A 16,506-nucleotide genomic window follows, 5' to 3' on the forward strand; every position below is an offset into this window, starting at 1 on the left:
GGCACCTTTTAAAAGGACCAGTTTCAACACCATTGGAAATCTATCGAAGGCCTCAGTGGATATCAACTGCCCAACACAACTGAAATGATGATGATAATGAATATAAAAAGTGGTGAAGATATACCTTCACAGTTAAATACTAATATAGTTGTTTGCAAAAATCAAATAAATTCAACTTACCCGACACTTGTCCAAATATTCAGGAGTGATCTTATCAACCTTTTGGACTGCGTTCAATTTGCCTTCAAACTCTTTCACCCACTTGCCCATCTTCTCCGATGTTTCCAAGAAGTCTGACCAAGCTGACAGACATTTTTCCAGAAGCTTCTTCGTGTCCTTGCAAATATGTTGAAGATTCTCCCACTCTATCTTCAACTGTTTTATCTCCTGGTTAATGTTATCTTTTCCTTCATTACCAGTTGTCTTTAATACAGCTTCGCTTAGTTCTACTGCCTTCTTGAGTAGTGCCTCTCCTTTGGGTAGAGATTCAATGATTTTGTTGACATTCTTTAACTTCTTCTGCACATCCTTCTTCTCTCCATGAGAGTCGGAGCATTGTTGGATTTCGATCTTGCAGTTTCGTATCCAGTCGTAGAAGCTATCATAGGACTCTTTGTATTGAATGTGGGAATTTACGTAGTCCTCGAGTTTCTAAAGAGAAATTTTTGAACATTATTTTACAATTATAGGAAAGTTTATAAGTGTAATTATAAATAATATATGTTTAGACTAATTTACGCTAGTTTTTTGATAACAAGTCTTCACATATTATCTCTATATACCCCACGAATGTACCCATAAAAATATTAGATGAATAAAATAATTTTGACGGTATATAGGGATTGAACTTAGGATTCGGATGTTCCTTAATACGAATTGGCTGCCCAAATGGCATTTGCAGATTCCGGAGGTTCATGTTGGCGGGCGCAGAAGGCTTAACCTAATATCTCTTCTACGTTAGCGAGGATCGAGGGCTCCCGGAAAAACTTAGAAGCCGCACTACTATGTGACCAGATTGGGAGGCAGCCCAGATCTTATATCGCTTTGTCTGAAGCACCTTAGTCACTAGAATTAAGGGACTCCACGAGGGGACTTCGGTTTAGGCTGTTGATAATACCCACTTAGCATTCCTACATGATCCTCGACTTGGTCGGTTGCTGTTGCCTGGAAGAAGTGACGGAAGAAAATCCAGCAACGCTTCTATCTAAAATGATCAGGGATTGGCGTCCCCTGTGATATACGATCCGATCTTGTTGCCAACGCACTTTCAATACCCGGCATTTGATATGGCACATCAATTTTCGATGTGGCAAATCATATGCCGCCGCAATATGATTATTTTTAGTTAATTAATAAAATACTTACAGTGATCATCTCACTAACTGTCTTCCTTATATCTCCGTATCGTTTCAGGGTGTCTTCAATGTCTTTCGACTTAAGCGATCCGTCCTCCTGGAGTTTCTCATTGAGTTTATTAACAAGATCTTTGTGCGAATCTATATCGCGATTGAATGTTCTGAACTTCTCCAGCTTTGCCTTCTTCTCAGATAGATCATTCAGCAGCGAGTCGTCTGACTGGATCTTTTGATCAATGTCATCGAGCCATTCCACTAGGAGCTTGTGAATCTGTGATCAAAAAAATATTCATTTATTTAATCTTTTTATACATGGTTATGGCGGATTAATGGAATTAATGATTTATATTCTCTGCTAGTTGACCTAGCTATGGAGAGATAACAAACAGATAGATGTGTAAATGTTGACATAGACCATGACAAGGAGAGGAGGGTCCATTTGTGAGATCGTCATGGTCCAGAAGGAAGTGACCGAATAGGATCGACAGAGACAAATCCCACTCGGAGACGACATCGTCAGCGTCGTGCCTTATGACAACCAGAAACAGGACCTTCGGAGCTCCAGGTATTTAGAGTGGGGTCCTCAGTCTCCCACTGGCAACACTAGGTGGACTATGGATTAGTCTTGTGATAGCACCAAAAGGGTTGCAGGAGTAGCCTGAACCACTCGACCCCGGATGAACTGTATCTTAACTTAGAGATACCGGGATCCATCACACACAGCAGAGGACCACCACTGAGGAGATTTTGGTGGGTATGGATCCTACATAACTCTGTTCTTCCTCCAGAGGTATGGTGGAACGTTATAGACACTCCTCCCAACAAAACCAAAAAAGATATACCACAATCATTTTTAGAGATGGTGCTCTTACCTTTGAAATATCATCAAACTGCGAAGCTCTACTGGTAAGCTTGTTACGGACGTCCTGCAAGTCTGAGATCAACTTGTCGAACTCTTGCTTCAAGTTATCCGTGTCCTCTTGGATCTTGGCCGCTCCAGCTTGCTCCGTATTCATGATCACCTTCTCCTTTAATTCTAGAAGATACCTCAGCTTATTCTGACCCTGTTCTAGAGACTGGCGGAGAAGTTTCACAGTGTTGAGCTTGTTATTGACCTCTTGAAGGTTGTTTGGAATGTCGGCGCATTGGTTAAGCTTATCGCGTGTGCGGTCGAGCCAGTCTTGGCATTCGCCATAAAGTGCGTTATGTTGTTGATGTTCCTGCAAATGTATATTTATTTATTAACTTTCGGAACGCATACAAGATTATTGGTTAGTTGTATAAATAGGCAAAGTTATTGGTCTGTCTGTCGCATTGCAATAAAAAATGAAGCCTTTAAAGCCTATAAAACCAATCACCCTGTATAGACAAAACGATGTCATAGGTATTATATGTTCTTTTCAGATCACACCTCACAATTGGAGAACGAACTGAAGATTTGAATAAATAAAAAAATCTTCCAAGTTTTGAGAACAATAGATCCATAGGTGCTTCCTTACCTGGTAGTGTAATTCCAGTCGCTTCATCACCTCCTTGGCCAGCGACAGTAAGGCGTTGTACTTAGTTGTGAGCTGGGTGATGCCGTTCGATATTCTTGTATCAGCGCATGTTTCTAGAAGTGTTTGCGCACGCATGTTCAACTTGTCCAATTCCGCTTGCCAGTCGAACAACGTTTGGAGATGACCCTAAAAAGATGAAGACAATTTACAGATCAATTTTACAACTACCCAAAAATTTAACAAACATTCCGTTGAGAGCTAAAGGAATGGCTAACACTTTTAGTGATGGCAATATATACGAATTATACCATACAGAAAGTATACTAACATCAATTTTTTTTGTCTATGAATATCTTTAAAAAAAAATACAGTTTGTTTTGCAAAAATTTACTGTTTGTGCTGTTTCGACACATTAGTGTGAAAATTACGATCAATTCTAAAAACTATAATCAATATAAGAAGTAAAAAAAGGGGGTTAAAATAACAATTCTGTTACCTGGAATTCTTCGAGAACGACTTTCTTCTGTTCCAGACTGTTCTGAAGCTTGTTGAAGGATTGCACAAGCTTTTCAGTCTTCGACAACCAATCTAAGGCTTCCTTGTATTGCTCTTCGTATTCCGTCCATTTAACAATACCTCCTTCGATCATAGCTTTGGTGTTGTTAAGTTGCTCTCTGAAAATTGGAATTAAATTCAATAAACTTTACTAATTACATTTCAAAAGATAAGCTTGTAAAAACAGAGCACTTACATGTAGGTATCATACTCTTCTTGCAAGAGAGCCACTTCTTCCTCAATCTCTTCTCTGTCATCATCATCGGCAAGTCCGCAAGAGATTTCTCCCTGCTCAAGAGCCTTTTGCAGCTTCTTCTGACCATCAGGCAATTCACTTTCTAACACCTTGAGCTGTGATATTTTACTGCTCAGAGACTCTTTGTCTCCGGTCGCGTCAGAGCACTTGCCCAATCTTTCTTTAGCAGCTCTAATCCATTGGACGAAATCTGTTCCAGCGTCAATAAACGCTTGATGTTGCTCCACTGTCTCCTTCTGTTTCTCGTACAAATCTTTGGCTTGTTTCGACAACGTCTCGTATTTCGTTGTGATTTCAGACGCTGGAGCTTGTTGCATCAATTCCGAAGCCTTAGATGTTACAGACTGTATCATAGGTTCAAACGAAACGATATCTTGCACAATATTGTTTGTTTGACGAAGTGTCGCCTTTCTTTCGCCTAAGCTCAGACCGGTTGTGAGGCCGGCGTGACGTTCCTGACCTTTCTTTGACTTTGCAACTTTTTGCTCGCACACTTCTTGCAATTTCGCCTCTCTGTCGGAAATCCATTGTTGCAATTGCGAATAGCTAGAACTGTAATCTGCCCATTGTAACAGAGCTGTCTCTAAATGTACTTTAGCTGTCGTCATTTTCTTAACAAGTCGATCCCATTCGTTCTGTAGCTCCTTCAACTCGGTATTTATCCTGTCTTTACCGTCTGATCTGGTGTTCCTCAAAACCTTCTCCCCGCTATTCACAGTGGCGTGAACGAGATTTTGACCTTCTTCTCTACGCTTCAGAAGATCCTCAATTTGTTCTAAACGTTTTTGCAGTGCTTCTTTACTGCTGTTGCTTCCGGCTTCACTACCACTGCGTGTTATCTCCCAAGCATCATCAATCCATTTCTTTGTCTTCACATAATTATCGTCATAATTCTTATGTTGCTCATAGTTAGTTTCTACTTTCTTCAGAACGTCATTGGCCATGTTTACAAGTACTTGATATCTGGAATTGAGATGTCGTAGCTGGTTGTTTACGTATGTATCTAGATGCGAAGATAGAAGACCGGATGCAGAAGCATTGAATTTTTCAATGTCAGCCTTTCCTTTATGAAGTTGGTCAACAATTTCTTTCACTTCATTAACTTGACCGCCTTTCTCTTTTGCAGTTCCGAGTAAAGCTAATTTATGATTTTTGATGAGAATCTCTTTTTGTTGCAACCAATCCGAGAGCCTCTCGTATTCATCCTTGTATTCACGCCACTGGCTTATAGTGTTTTCCAATTGAGTCTTCTGTTGTTTTATTTCGTTGAATAGGTCGTCGAAACTTTCTTTGAGAGCTTTCATTTCATTTTTAATAGTTACCTGGCCTTCCGGTGATGTGCTTGCTAAGACAACTTCACCAGTATGTTGTAAGTGCTCTAACAATAGTTCTCCTTGAGCTTGTTTATTAATAAGAGCATCAAGTGGAGTCACAGCATTTTCAATAGCTAACTTGTCACTCAGAGGCTTCGATTTTAAAGATGGTACCTTTTCCCTTGCTCGGCTCAGCCATTGGATAAGTTCGTCATGAGCTTCTTTGTATAAGCGATGGTCTTTATATTGCTCTTCGCGATCTGAAAGTAGTTTTTTAATTTTGTCGTAGAGTGAATCAAATTTGTTGAGAGCTTCTTGAGCTCTGGTCGCAGCTTGATTTTGCTGACCACTCGCAATCATTTCAGTCGCTTTAGCCTTCATCGTATCCACATCTAGACGATCACAACGAGCTTTCTCTTCAACTTCTTTAAGTTTTTCAAGTTGAGCACGTTTATCAGACATTGAGCCTTCGAAAGGTGTTAATTCGGCCAACATAGTTTCAAGCCACGAGTTACTTTTATCGACGAATTGAATTTGCTCTAAGAATCCAGCCCATTTTGTCACAGAGTCATCCAAAATATTCTTGGTTTCAATCATTCGTGATAGTAATGCAGACCACTGTTCTTGCAACGTGACCAAGGAGTTATTAATGGCTTCATGACCAGCAGGCGCGGTATTGGCCATCACGTTTTGCGCCAACTCAACCAACGATTGAACCTTAGTAAATCCTTCATCTTTAGATAATAACAGATTTTGTATGAGCACTAATTTCGTTTCAAGATCATCTTGAGAACATGAGCTCAGGTCGGCGCAAAAGTCTAGTTTATCTCTCAATTCTTCAATCCATTGTGAACATTCCGCGACGTTAGTAGTAAACTCTTGATGTGTTTTCACGTATTGCTGCCATCTGTTGGTCAGATCCTTCACTTTTTGTGATAATGTTTGATATTTAACAGTAATATCAGATATTTGCGAACTTCGTGGTCCAAGCATTCCTGCATATAAGTGCTGAGCTTTTTCTGTAATATTGTCAATTTCTAATTCCTTCGCGCGAACTTCTCCTTGAAGCTCTTGGAACTTGTTGTATTGTTCCTGTTTTTCTGCAAGCGTTGCTTTAAGATCTACAGCGTGTATTTGATTATCGGTGTTCCTAATCCAAGCCAAGCATTGATCTTTCATATTTTCGTATTCATTCCATTGTTGAATTTTGTTTTCTAGGCCTTCGATTGTTTTATTTATAAAGGATACTAAGCCCTCCCATTCTTGGTGGGAAGCGTCAATTTGATTTCTTATATTCGCTTGCCCACTGCTTATTGTACCAGGCAACACTTTCTCACCTATTGAACGTATTTTATCTATACGATTCTTTTCTTCTGGCAGATTCACTTGTAATGATTTTAGTTTTTCACAATTACTGCTTAAAGCGACCCTTTCTAGATTTACGTCACCCCAGAGTTGGGCTGTGTTATGAGTTGCCTCTACCCATTCTTGGAGATCCATAACAGCTTTAGTATATTGTTGATGATTGTTAACAATAGCTTCGTATTGTTCGACAAAAGATTTAGCTCTGGCCAAAATAGCATCGTGCCTTTGTTTGAGTTGATTAATTTCCTTTGTAATATCTTTGTTGACATCAGGAAGACTTTGAGCGCGAACTTCTAAATCACTTATATCTTGCTGATGAGCAATAGCATCTTGTAGATAATTTCTGTAGACATTTAACTGATTGCGTTTTTCATCCAATGTAGCCTTCAGTTCAATCTCTTTGGGAAGATTCTTTTCAGCAACTGTTAGCCATTGTTGCACTGTCTTTAAGTTGTCTTCAAATGAAGACCACTTGCTTAGTTCCGAATCTAAGTCTCTTTCAGCTTTAACGATATTATCGTATAAATTGTCAATAGCTTGTTGGACATCTTGTAATTGTTGTTCTATTAATTCTTTTCCTTCTGGCGACGTGGAAGGATACAACTTCTCACCGAGTTCGACTGTGTTATTGACTAAAAGGGTTGCGTTACGTTGTTGGCTCAACAACTCATTCAGACTTTCGCGTTTTGCGTTAATACCTTCAGGAGTACTTGACAGATTCTTTTGACACTCTTCGAATTTAATCTGTGCGGTCTTAATCCAATCTGTACACTGATTATATTTTTCTTGATAAGCCGTATGATCATTGACAGCTTGCTGACATTTCTTAACGAGCTCCTTAGCTGTCGAATGCACTGATTGGAATCGGGATGACATTTGTTGTAAATTCATTGTAATTCTAGTATCGTTACAATTTTCAATCAAATCACTAAATTCATCACTCAATTTATCTACATCGTTCTCCGTCTTTTTAAGATTAGCCAAAATAGCCTGCAAATAAAACGAAGACCGTTAAGTACTATGAATAAACATATTGATCATTACTTTTAAACTAATCTACGACAACTACAATTAGTATGGTCATACTGATTATTAAATTAACCATCGAGTGATTTCAAATACCAACACGAGTAGAAATATACCAAACCCATAATTTATTAGTTAGTCAACACCATCACATTAAAGATATTGATAAGTCATTATACAAAATATAAACGTCATAATCTTTATTTTCCCTCGGGTTAGAAAATCTAAACCAAACTATTTTCGGTGGAATTAGATACACTACTGAAAGTTATCGTAACTTGTACAGTGCGGAAGTGAGAATAGAAAATTTCTTTTTGCTGTATCTTACTTGGTCCATAGCTTCACCCAAACGTATGACCACATTCAAATCGGTGTCGTGACAATCAATTGCCTTACATAAATCCTGTTCAACATATGGTAGGATTAGATTCAGTGTTATTTACATTAGAAAAAAATAATTGTCATACATACCTGGTATTTATTGAGTTGATCTATTTTTTCTTCCAGAGTTGCTTTCGGTGTGTACGTTTTCAGGCTCATCTCTGTATCGCTGAGCCAATGCTGAAGACGGTCATTAGCGCTATCAAACTCGATCCATTGTTGTATCTTATCCTCTATACCACGCTTCACGTCGTGAACAGTTGTGGTGAATTTTTCAAGATCAGCTCTGAGGAGACTCAACTCACGCGACATCCCATCTCTACCTCTCGGAGATAACTTCCCACTGTTGCTTTCTATTAGATCTGACAAAATCTTTAGCTTGTTGCTACCTGTCGGAATTGCGTCCAATAACTCCTGAATCTTAGCCAACTTGCTCTGAAGCGCAGCCTTATTTCCGGTAAAATCGGAAAGGAGATGAAGACGATCCCATAAGTGTTTCTGATAGTCTTGTAAAGATTTCTGTTGATCTGCGAAGTGTTGGTAAATTTCAAAAGTACCTTCATGCTTGTCAATTATAGCCGACAATCTAGTTGTCAAAGCGTTGTATCTGTCCCAAACTGATTGAATGATAGAAGTCATTTCATCATTCTGTTCTTTCCCAGTGTGCAGTGATGATGCTACACTTTTAGCTTTTTCAGTGACAGTCTCAATTACACGTTTATGCGAGTAAATTTCTTGTAATAAAGCTTTATTCTTAAGAAGTTTAGATTTGATTTCTTGCGCGGAATTCAAAACAGCTTTTTCTTCACCTTCTACTAATTTTTCTTTCTCGTCTAACCATGACAATGTTTGTTGTAATATTTCTTGATAGCTAGACCATTGCAGCGTTTGAGATTCATATTCTTTCTGCTGTTGCAATATGCTGTCATTCAATTTGTCCCACCGTTCTCTTAGGACTCGGATTTCAGAACGAATGTTTTCTCTACCGTTCGCAGCAGTCTCGGGCAAAACCTTATCACCGGCTGCAGTTAAAATTCCAACTTTATGCTCTCCGTTGTCACGCTCGAGTAAAAATACTTGCAATTTGTTGCCTTTGCTTTCAATACTCAGCTTATCTTCCTTAGTTATCATTTGTGAAAGTTGTTCTTCTAATGGTTTTAGCCATGCGTCGAACTCATTGCGAAGCTGAATGTATTTTTTATGATCAGCAACGACTTCAGACCAGTGATTAACGATTTCCTTAGAAATAAGATGCAGCTGTTGATACCGGCTACTTACTTGAGTCACCAGAGGCTTCAATCTCTCTACTCCACTTAATTGAATAAGATTGTGTGATTCGTCAACAAAAGCGTCAATTTCTTTTTCTTTAGCATGTATACCATTGCGGAGATCAACGTATCTCTGCAACTGTACTTCTTTTTCTTGTAGCGTAGAACATAGTGCCTGATCGCGACATTTAGTTTCCATGTCTTTCAACCATTCAGTTATAGCCTCGATGGAAGAGTCGAATTTATTCCAAATTTCTAATGTATGCTTCAACTTTTGTTCCGAAGAACCGAGATTGTCGATAGTATTACGAAGTTGGGCATGTAAATTATCAATTTCAGCTTTGATTGCCGTATTACCGGCTTCAGAAGTACTTTTACTAACCGATGCGAAAATTGTTCGGATTTCATCTAATTTATTTGACCCGATCTTTTCAATGTCCTTTAATGCTACGACTGACTGCAGCTTCCTGATAATTTCAGGCTTTTCACCAGCAGCGTTTTCACAATCCAGTAATTTTTCAGATTGGGAACCAAGCCATTCTTTAAATTGTTGAATAAAACGAACAAGATCTTCGTGACGTTTCACACAATCTTCTAAATTGTCCTGCAAGTTTTGGGACTTAGTAACAATGTTTTGGAAAAGTTGTTTTATTGATTGTAAGTAAACATTCAAAGATGCGTCGTGAGTTTGATCGACGAGTTGTTGTGCCTTATCACAAACAGATTCGACAAGTTGTTGATGCGTCATTATCTCTTGATGCATAAGCTTGTGGTTCTGAAGCTGAGCTTTCTTTTCTTCTAAAGAAGCTTTTAGTTCTGTATGGCGTTGCATTGCTCGTTCAACATCTTTCAGCCATTTTGTCAGCTGTTCTTGTGCCAGAGAGAAATCAGAAAATTGTAATAGACATTGGTCAAGTTTATTGACAGTCTCTTGGAAACTATCTCCAAAACTATCCCATAAAGTTCTAATTTTTCTTATCTTCTGTCGTATTATTTCTCTACCGTCGGGACTTGTGTGTGCATATAATTTTTCACCCAAACTAAGAAATTCTTCAAAGGCAGGTGTCTTTTTGTTTCTCGTCTCATACAGCTCTTTAGCTTTATTCTGTTTCTCCTGCAAAACTGCATAATCACCGACTATTTCATTTAAGTCTTGTAACTCCCCCAGCATATTCATTAACCAGCTTTCCATATCATTATAGTCCTTTTCAAAGGCACTATGCTCAGAAACAAAGACTTCATATTTGGATATAATTTCATTGACAAGGTTGTTTAATGTGTGGTATCGAGTAGCTAGTTTTGAAGTTTTACTGGTGAGTTCCGACTCACTTGCCACACCCTGCTTGTTACTTGTTAGGTTCACGAAATCGTTATTCCTTGAAGCAAGTTCATTTCGTATTTCCTTGACCTTTTGCAAGTGACCGATTTTGGCCTCAAGATTATTTTTAAGACTCTGATCTCTCAATAGATTTTCCTTTGCCTTTAGCCATTCTTCGAGTTCATCTAAAGTTTTTTGGCTCTCATTCCATTGTTTCAACATTTCTTTTAATTTCTTATCTTGTTCTTCACATTGTGCAGCAAATTGCGACCAAGTTGTTTTTAACTGTTCATATTCACTAATAAGTACAGGGTGCCCATTTGTACTTGTACTTTCTAAAACAGTGTGCAATTGTGATTTAAGGTCATCAAGAACTTTTTGAATGTTCTGTGCTTTTGATGTTACTTTTTCTATTGCCGATATTTTAGAATCGACATCATCCTTTTGAGTTACTACACTGTAAGTCAACATGCTGTTCTCAGCGACAATATGATTAAGTTTGTCACGGGAATCTTCAAACATTTGCACGTATTTTTCATGGTCTGTAACGTGAGATTCGCAACTAGTAACTCTCTTTCGGAGTTCTTTGGACATTTCTCTATAACGTTCAATTATTTTATTGAGACTTTTCTCTGCTTCTTCATCTGGCATCAACTTAATTTTCTCCGTTAGCTGAGAAAGCATGGATTCATGTAGCTCAACTTCTTGCAGCAATATTTTATTAGCGTGAAGTTGGGCTTTCTTTTCCGGTAAAGTCGAACATAACTTGAACTCTCCCAACTCTTGTTCCTTGTCTCCGATCCACTTTTGTACTTGATTAAAGGTGTCATCAAATGATGAGCGTTTGTTTATTGTAGTTTCGATGTCTTTAATAACATTGTTAAGTGAATCAACGGAATCTTCAAAATAGTCACGTAAAGCTCTAAGCTCATTTCGAACCTGTTCACGTGCTTCTGGGTTAATTCCACTAAATAAAGCTTCGCCAGATTCAATTGCATTGTTAAGCAATTTTTGGCCTAAATCTTTGTTTTCGCTAAGTTTTTTGACCTGCGCTAAATCCGATGCTGACGGTTTGGCATGTTTACTCATTGCGGCTAAATCTGCAATTTTCGCATTGGCATCTTGAAGCCAATTCTTAAATTCCAAAATTGACTTGTCGTATTTTCCTTTATTGTTCTTGAGGTCATTAAGCCTGCTTAAGTGATTATCCATAAACTTACTAACGGTCTGATATCTGCTCACTAAGTGGTTAATGTACTGCAGTACACGTGAATCAGGATTACGCGATAAAATCTTGTCCCCAATTTCCGTTAGTTTGTTTACATTGTCTCCATAATTCTTAATTTCATTATTTAGTCTCTCTATCTCATTAATTTTGTCGTCAATTTCGTTTGTATTAAGTAGGTTAGCTGCTTCTTGTCTTACTAGATTTTCTTTGTCTTTTAGCCACTCTGATACATTCTCTAATAATGTTTCGTATTCTTGCCAAGCTGCAATATTTTCTTGCAGTCTATTCTTTATTTCTTCGTAGTTAGATGATAAAACGTCTAAGTTCTTTTGAGCCTTTTCTGTCTGAAGCAAAGCCTCTTGTGCAGACGCGGGTTCAGCAACGACGCTAAGAATTTCGCATGCTTCTTTTAATTCTTTTACCTTCTGCTTGCAATCAGCAATGCCGTTTTCAACGTCAGCGAGGGCGGCAGTTTTGACCTCCAAATTATATTTGTCACTAGACACATCTGGTACGCACCATCTTGTTTTATCATCCAATATCTTCAAGTTTCTGTTAAACATGCTAAGTTTGTCTGTAAATAGTTTTTGCAAGAAAGTCAAAAGAGTGATTTCAGTTTTATTTGCATGTACCAATACACTTTCAAATCTCTTTTGTAAAGTACTGAGTTCTTTTGGCACCAATGATTCGTAGAAGCCTGGATAGTTTGCATTCATTTCTGAAACATTTTGAGAGACATTGTCTATTTCATCACTCAGATTTTGCAACTCGACTTTACAAGCCTGGCATTTCTTTAACCGATCTAATATTTTGGCATTATCTCCCGACATGTCATCACATTTAATAATGTCATCTCTTATTTTGCTAACACTATCAGAGAGTCGCTTAATGTTCTCTTTCAACTTGTTTTCCTTTGATTCTAAGGAAGATACAGCGCTTTCCAAGTTGTCAGCCAACGTTTGCAGCGCTTCAAATTCACTATCAAGATATTCAATAATAGCTGAAACTTGTCCCATAGGAATATTTTTATTCAAATTGGTTATCTGTTCGCATTTTGCTTTAATGCTATTTTTAAGTCCAGTGTATATCGGCAGCTCTTCTTTGTATTTTGTGAGGTGATTCTGTCCAAACCTAATTTCTAAATTATCACAAGCGTTTGACAAATTCTGACCAGTTTCGCTCAACCAAGTGACGACTTGATTCTTGGTGTCATCGATTTGACGCCAAACTAGAAGCTGGGATTCTAAATCTTGGATTCTCTTAATAATTGCATCGTTTTCTCTTTCCCAATTCGATTGAGATTCTAAGAATGCATTTTCTAAAGGACTTGTGTCAAATCCGCCTAACGTCGAAGCTTGCTTTAAAACAGACTGTTTGATAACATCCATTTGGTCTAACAATCCTTTCGATCGTTTAAGGATTTCATAAGACTTTCTTGCTTTATCTAATGATTGAGCAGTTTGTACATAATCATTAGGAGTGTCTTTGCACTCATTGTGAAACTGTTGAGCTCTGTTCATTTCTCTTTCGAACGCGACTGTAAAATTCTTCAACTCCTGCAATGTTGACGAAAGCAAAATGTATCTGTTTTTAGTGTCACGCACTGAGTTGACAATTTGGTCCCAGTTGTGATCGGCTGCAGATAAGGAGTTCTGTATTGTTCCCATGTTAGCCTGATCTTCTCTCATTAAATGTAAGCCTTCCTCTCGTAGCTCTTTTCTTATAGATTGTTTTTCTTTAAGCTCTGTATCTAATTTATCCAATTGTTCTGATAAATCTTGAATGGCTGCTTCCGTCAATGGCACGGGTTTTTGAGCCATTTCATTCAAAGATGTCTGAACATTGTGCAAAACTTCAGATACAGCCTTATGTTGGAGGTTAAATTTATCCCATCTAGCTCCAACTTTTTGCACCAGGTCTCTCTTCGATGTCACTTGATTAAGTAAAGTTTCAGCTTTGACTTCGATTTCTTTCACTACACTTGTAGGAGATATGATCCTTCCAGTGTTTTGATCTGTCACTTTTACTTTAGACGGTCCGTCGAGTAGAATTACGTTGCTCTTCCATTCGGGCACCTTTGTTATAATATTAACGAGCTCCTGACGTAATACTTCGTAACTTTCGGGAGTGAGCTTAGGTCCATCGATTTGATATTGAATGTGACCCAATTGTTGTTTTGTATCTTCATACCAATTTAATAAATCTGACCATTTCTTCAGTATGGCTTTATTTTGTTGAATGTTTGATTCGATTAGTTGATAATGTTCTGCGATATTGGAGTACGTATCGCTTAAGGTGCGAGATTCTTCGGGATGTGATGTTAATGTCATATTTTTAACTTCGTTATAAATATCAGCAAATTCTGGAGCTTTAGCTGCGTGCTCCTGAAGCAGTACGTGCATTGATTGTAGTGACGGTTCGACTTTATCAGCGCTTATTTGATCAAAGCTTTCCGTTTTTCTCCTAAAATCGGTAATCCAGTTGTCAAAGTTATGAAGTTTGGACAAAAATTCTTGGCGGACAATTATCTTATCGGAGAGTTCGTTTATCTTACTCCGAACTGTTTCTGCAAGGGTGTTTGTTCTTTCTTTAATATCAGACACTTTATTTTTCAATAAATTAGCACCCTCCGGTTGTATGCTGTGGCAAATATTATCACACGTTTGTGATAAAGTTATAATTTTAGCTTGTTGTTGCGAAATTTCATTACCAAACGATTTCAATTTATTTAATTCTCTGTCTAATTTCTCTACTTGTGGTGACTCAATGGTTACGTTACGACTGCTCAAAAGTTTTTCACCGTTTTCAATCCAAGTTTCCAATTTATCAGCTTCTCGTTCAAAGTTCTCCCAATTAACAATGAGTTTTTCCAATTTGTTGTTCCATTGATCGGCTTGATCATGAACGACGGCCCATCGGGAGTGAATGGCATCTACTTCATCCGGAGCACTAGTTTTTCCGGACAGCTGGTGGCTAACACTCGATAGAATCTGTAAATTCATTAATTGCTTTTCGCAATCTATAATTAAAGCCCGAGACTGCTGTTGTAATTGCTGTGCTTCTGGTAATGTGGTCGGTTTCGGAACATTACCTAACTTAACTTCTGCTTCTTCAATCCATGGCTTGATTTCAGCAACACCTTTCTGGTATTTTTGCCAACTTGCGAGGTCATGTTCAACAACTTTCGTTTGATGCTCTGTAGATCGTTGAAGATCAGCCATCATTTTTTCTAGCAATGCAACTTCACCTTTTAGTCTATTGGCATCTTGAACACGATGTTCTACAGCTAATTTAGTTCCTTGATCGGCAACATTTTTAATTACGTCAAGTTTTTCCGCAATTATCCTTTGCAGACTTTGAGATTTTTCAACTCTTTCTTCTGGTGTAATATTTTCAGAACGTATTTCTGATATTAAAGCTGGACTCTCTTTCTTGATCCATTCGCGGACATGTTCTAATTTGCGCTCGATCTTAATCCATTCCTCGTTAAACTTCTCCAGATGCTCGACCTTTGTATGTACTTCGTCTTGAACTCGTTCTAATTTCCGTTCAATAGTTTGCAAATCTTTTTCAATGACAGGTTTTGGTTTGTTAGCGGTAAGTGATTGTAATTCAGCATACGCTTGTTGCAATTGGGGTAACCTTTCTTTTTTAGCTTTTTCTAGATCTTCATTGATTACTTTAGTTTCGTGTAACTCGCGGCTGATATTGCTTACACCTAGCTGTAGGCCAGGATGTGCGACATAGCTTTCGATTTTGTCGATATCAGATAATAATTCCTCTTTCTGATATTCATAGTTGGACCAAACTTTTTGGGTGTCACGGAGCTTGTGCAGGCGATCAGTTGATGACTCGTACGCTACATTCCATCTAGATTCTAGATTGCGGACGTCTTCTCTCACAAAGGCTGGCGCATTGGCATCCTTAATAAGTTCCTTCCCGCGTTGGAGCATGGACATAACCGAAGGTCGGTGGCGATCTAATTTCTGAACAGCAGCTTGCTGTTCAAGAACCAGCTGTTCAACTTGCTGCAAGGACTGTGGCTCTGGCTCCACCATGGCCTGTTTCTTCGCATTCTCCAATATGCATATCACTTCATGGACTTCTCGTCTGTATGTATAGCATCTGGTATACGTCTCCGTCTTAATCATTGTTATTTCAATTGTGGGAATAAGGTTTTTATATCTTTGAATAAGATTTTCGAGTTTTATCTGTTCATCCTGAGCCTCCATTTCTGAACAATGATGTGTTAACATGTCTAACGTTTGAACTAACCATTTCATATCTTCACGCTTTTTATCGGCTTCACGACAGATGTTCTAAAAATAAATTAGAGGTATAACGTGAATAAAAGTCTATTTTTTGACTACAATTAAATCTTACAAAAGTAATTACTAAAAAGTTAGGGATTGTTTATAATCTGTGCCATTTTTAATACAGAGTATCATAGATGTAAAATCTTTTAAGGAGTGAATGTACGGAAGATTTGACATCAAAAAGCTTTATAGCAATTCCGATCATCCTGTATAAAGTGATCTATCAAAAATATTTTACATTAATATATTTTGTTGTTGTAGTGCTACTGGCCAATCAGGTCTGAATCAATCAGACAGGCAGTAAACTATAATTAATTTTAATATGTTATCAAAATTTTGAAAACGCTTTTTTTTAAATATATTTTCATCATCTTATTTATTATTTTTGTATCACAAAAAATGTGATATACAATCATTTATTTTAAGCTTTTACACCTATATACAATTACACTAAATACTTATAAATACAAAAAACTAAAAATTTCATGTTCTGAAAATAAAGACCTATTATTATGAAAGTTATATGTAAAAGTTTTAAAAATATTTACCATTAGTTCCTTTAACTGTATCCATGGTGGGCAAAAAAATTACAAAATCGATAATGAAATATTAAGACATGTATTTTT

The 16,506-nt window shown here is 37.7% G+C and overlaps 1 protein-coding gene across 7 annotated transcripts in view; it reads right to left on the reverse strand.

Annotated features, from left to right (window-relative positions):
- Nucleotides 1–16,506, reverse strand: part of Msp300 (Muscle-specific protein 300 kDa) — a 264,397-nt gene that overhangs the window by 115,071 nt on the left and 132,820 nt on the right. For 6 of the 7 annotated variants that reach the window (XM_068776243.1, XM_068776246.1, XM_068776247.1 and 3 more), the window contains 8 exons: nucleotides 7,841–15,883; nucleotides 7,698–7,772; nucleotides 3,606–7,333; nucleotides 3,351–3,528; nucleotides 2,855–3,040; nucleotides 2,228–2,575; nucleotides 1,366–1,626; nucleotides 181–651 (listed from right to left, as the gene is read on the reverse strand). In XM_068776243.1, the coding sequence (XP_068632344.1) occupies nucleotides 181–651; nucleotides 1,366–1,626; nucleotides 2,228–2,575; nucleotides 2,855–3,040; nucleotides 3,351–3,528; nucleotides 3,606–7,333; nucleotides 7,698–7,772; nucleotides 7,841–15,883 (13,290 nt within the window). The remainder of the gene's footprint in view (nucleotides 1–180; nucleotides 652–1,365; nucleotides 1,627–2,227; nucleotides 2,576–2,854; nucleotides 3,041–3,350; nucleotides 3,529–3,605; nucleotides 7,334–7,697; nucleotides 7,773–7,840; nucleotides 15,884–16,506) is intronic. The other variant, XM_068776245.1, reaches the window with a different exon arrangement.

Source organism: Battus philenor, unplaced genomic scaffold, assembly GCF_028537555.1.
Source record: "Battus philenor isolate CCGP_79_NKW_IND1 unplaced genomic scaffold, ilBatPhil1.0.hap1 SCAF_12, whole genome shotgun sequence".
Classification (NCBI taxonomy): domain Eukaryota; kingdom Metazoa; phylum Arthropoda; class Insecta; order Lepidoptera; family Papilionidae; genus Battus; species Battus philenor.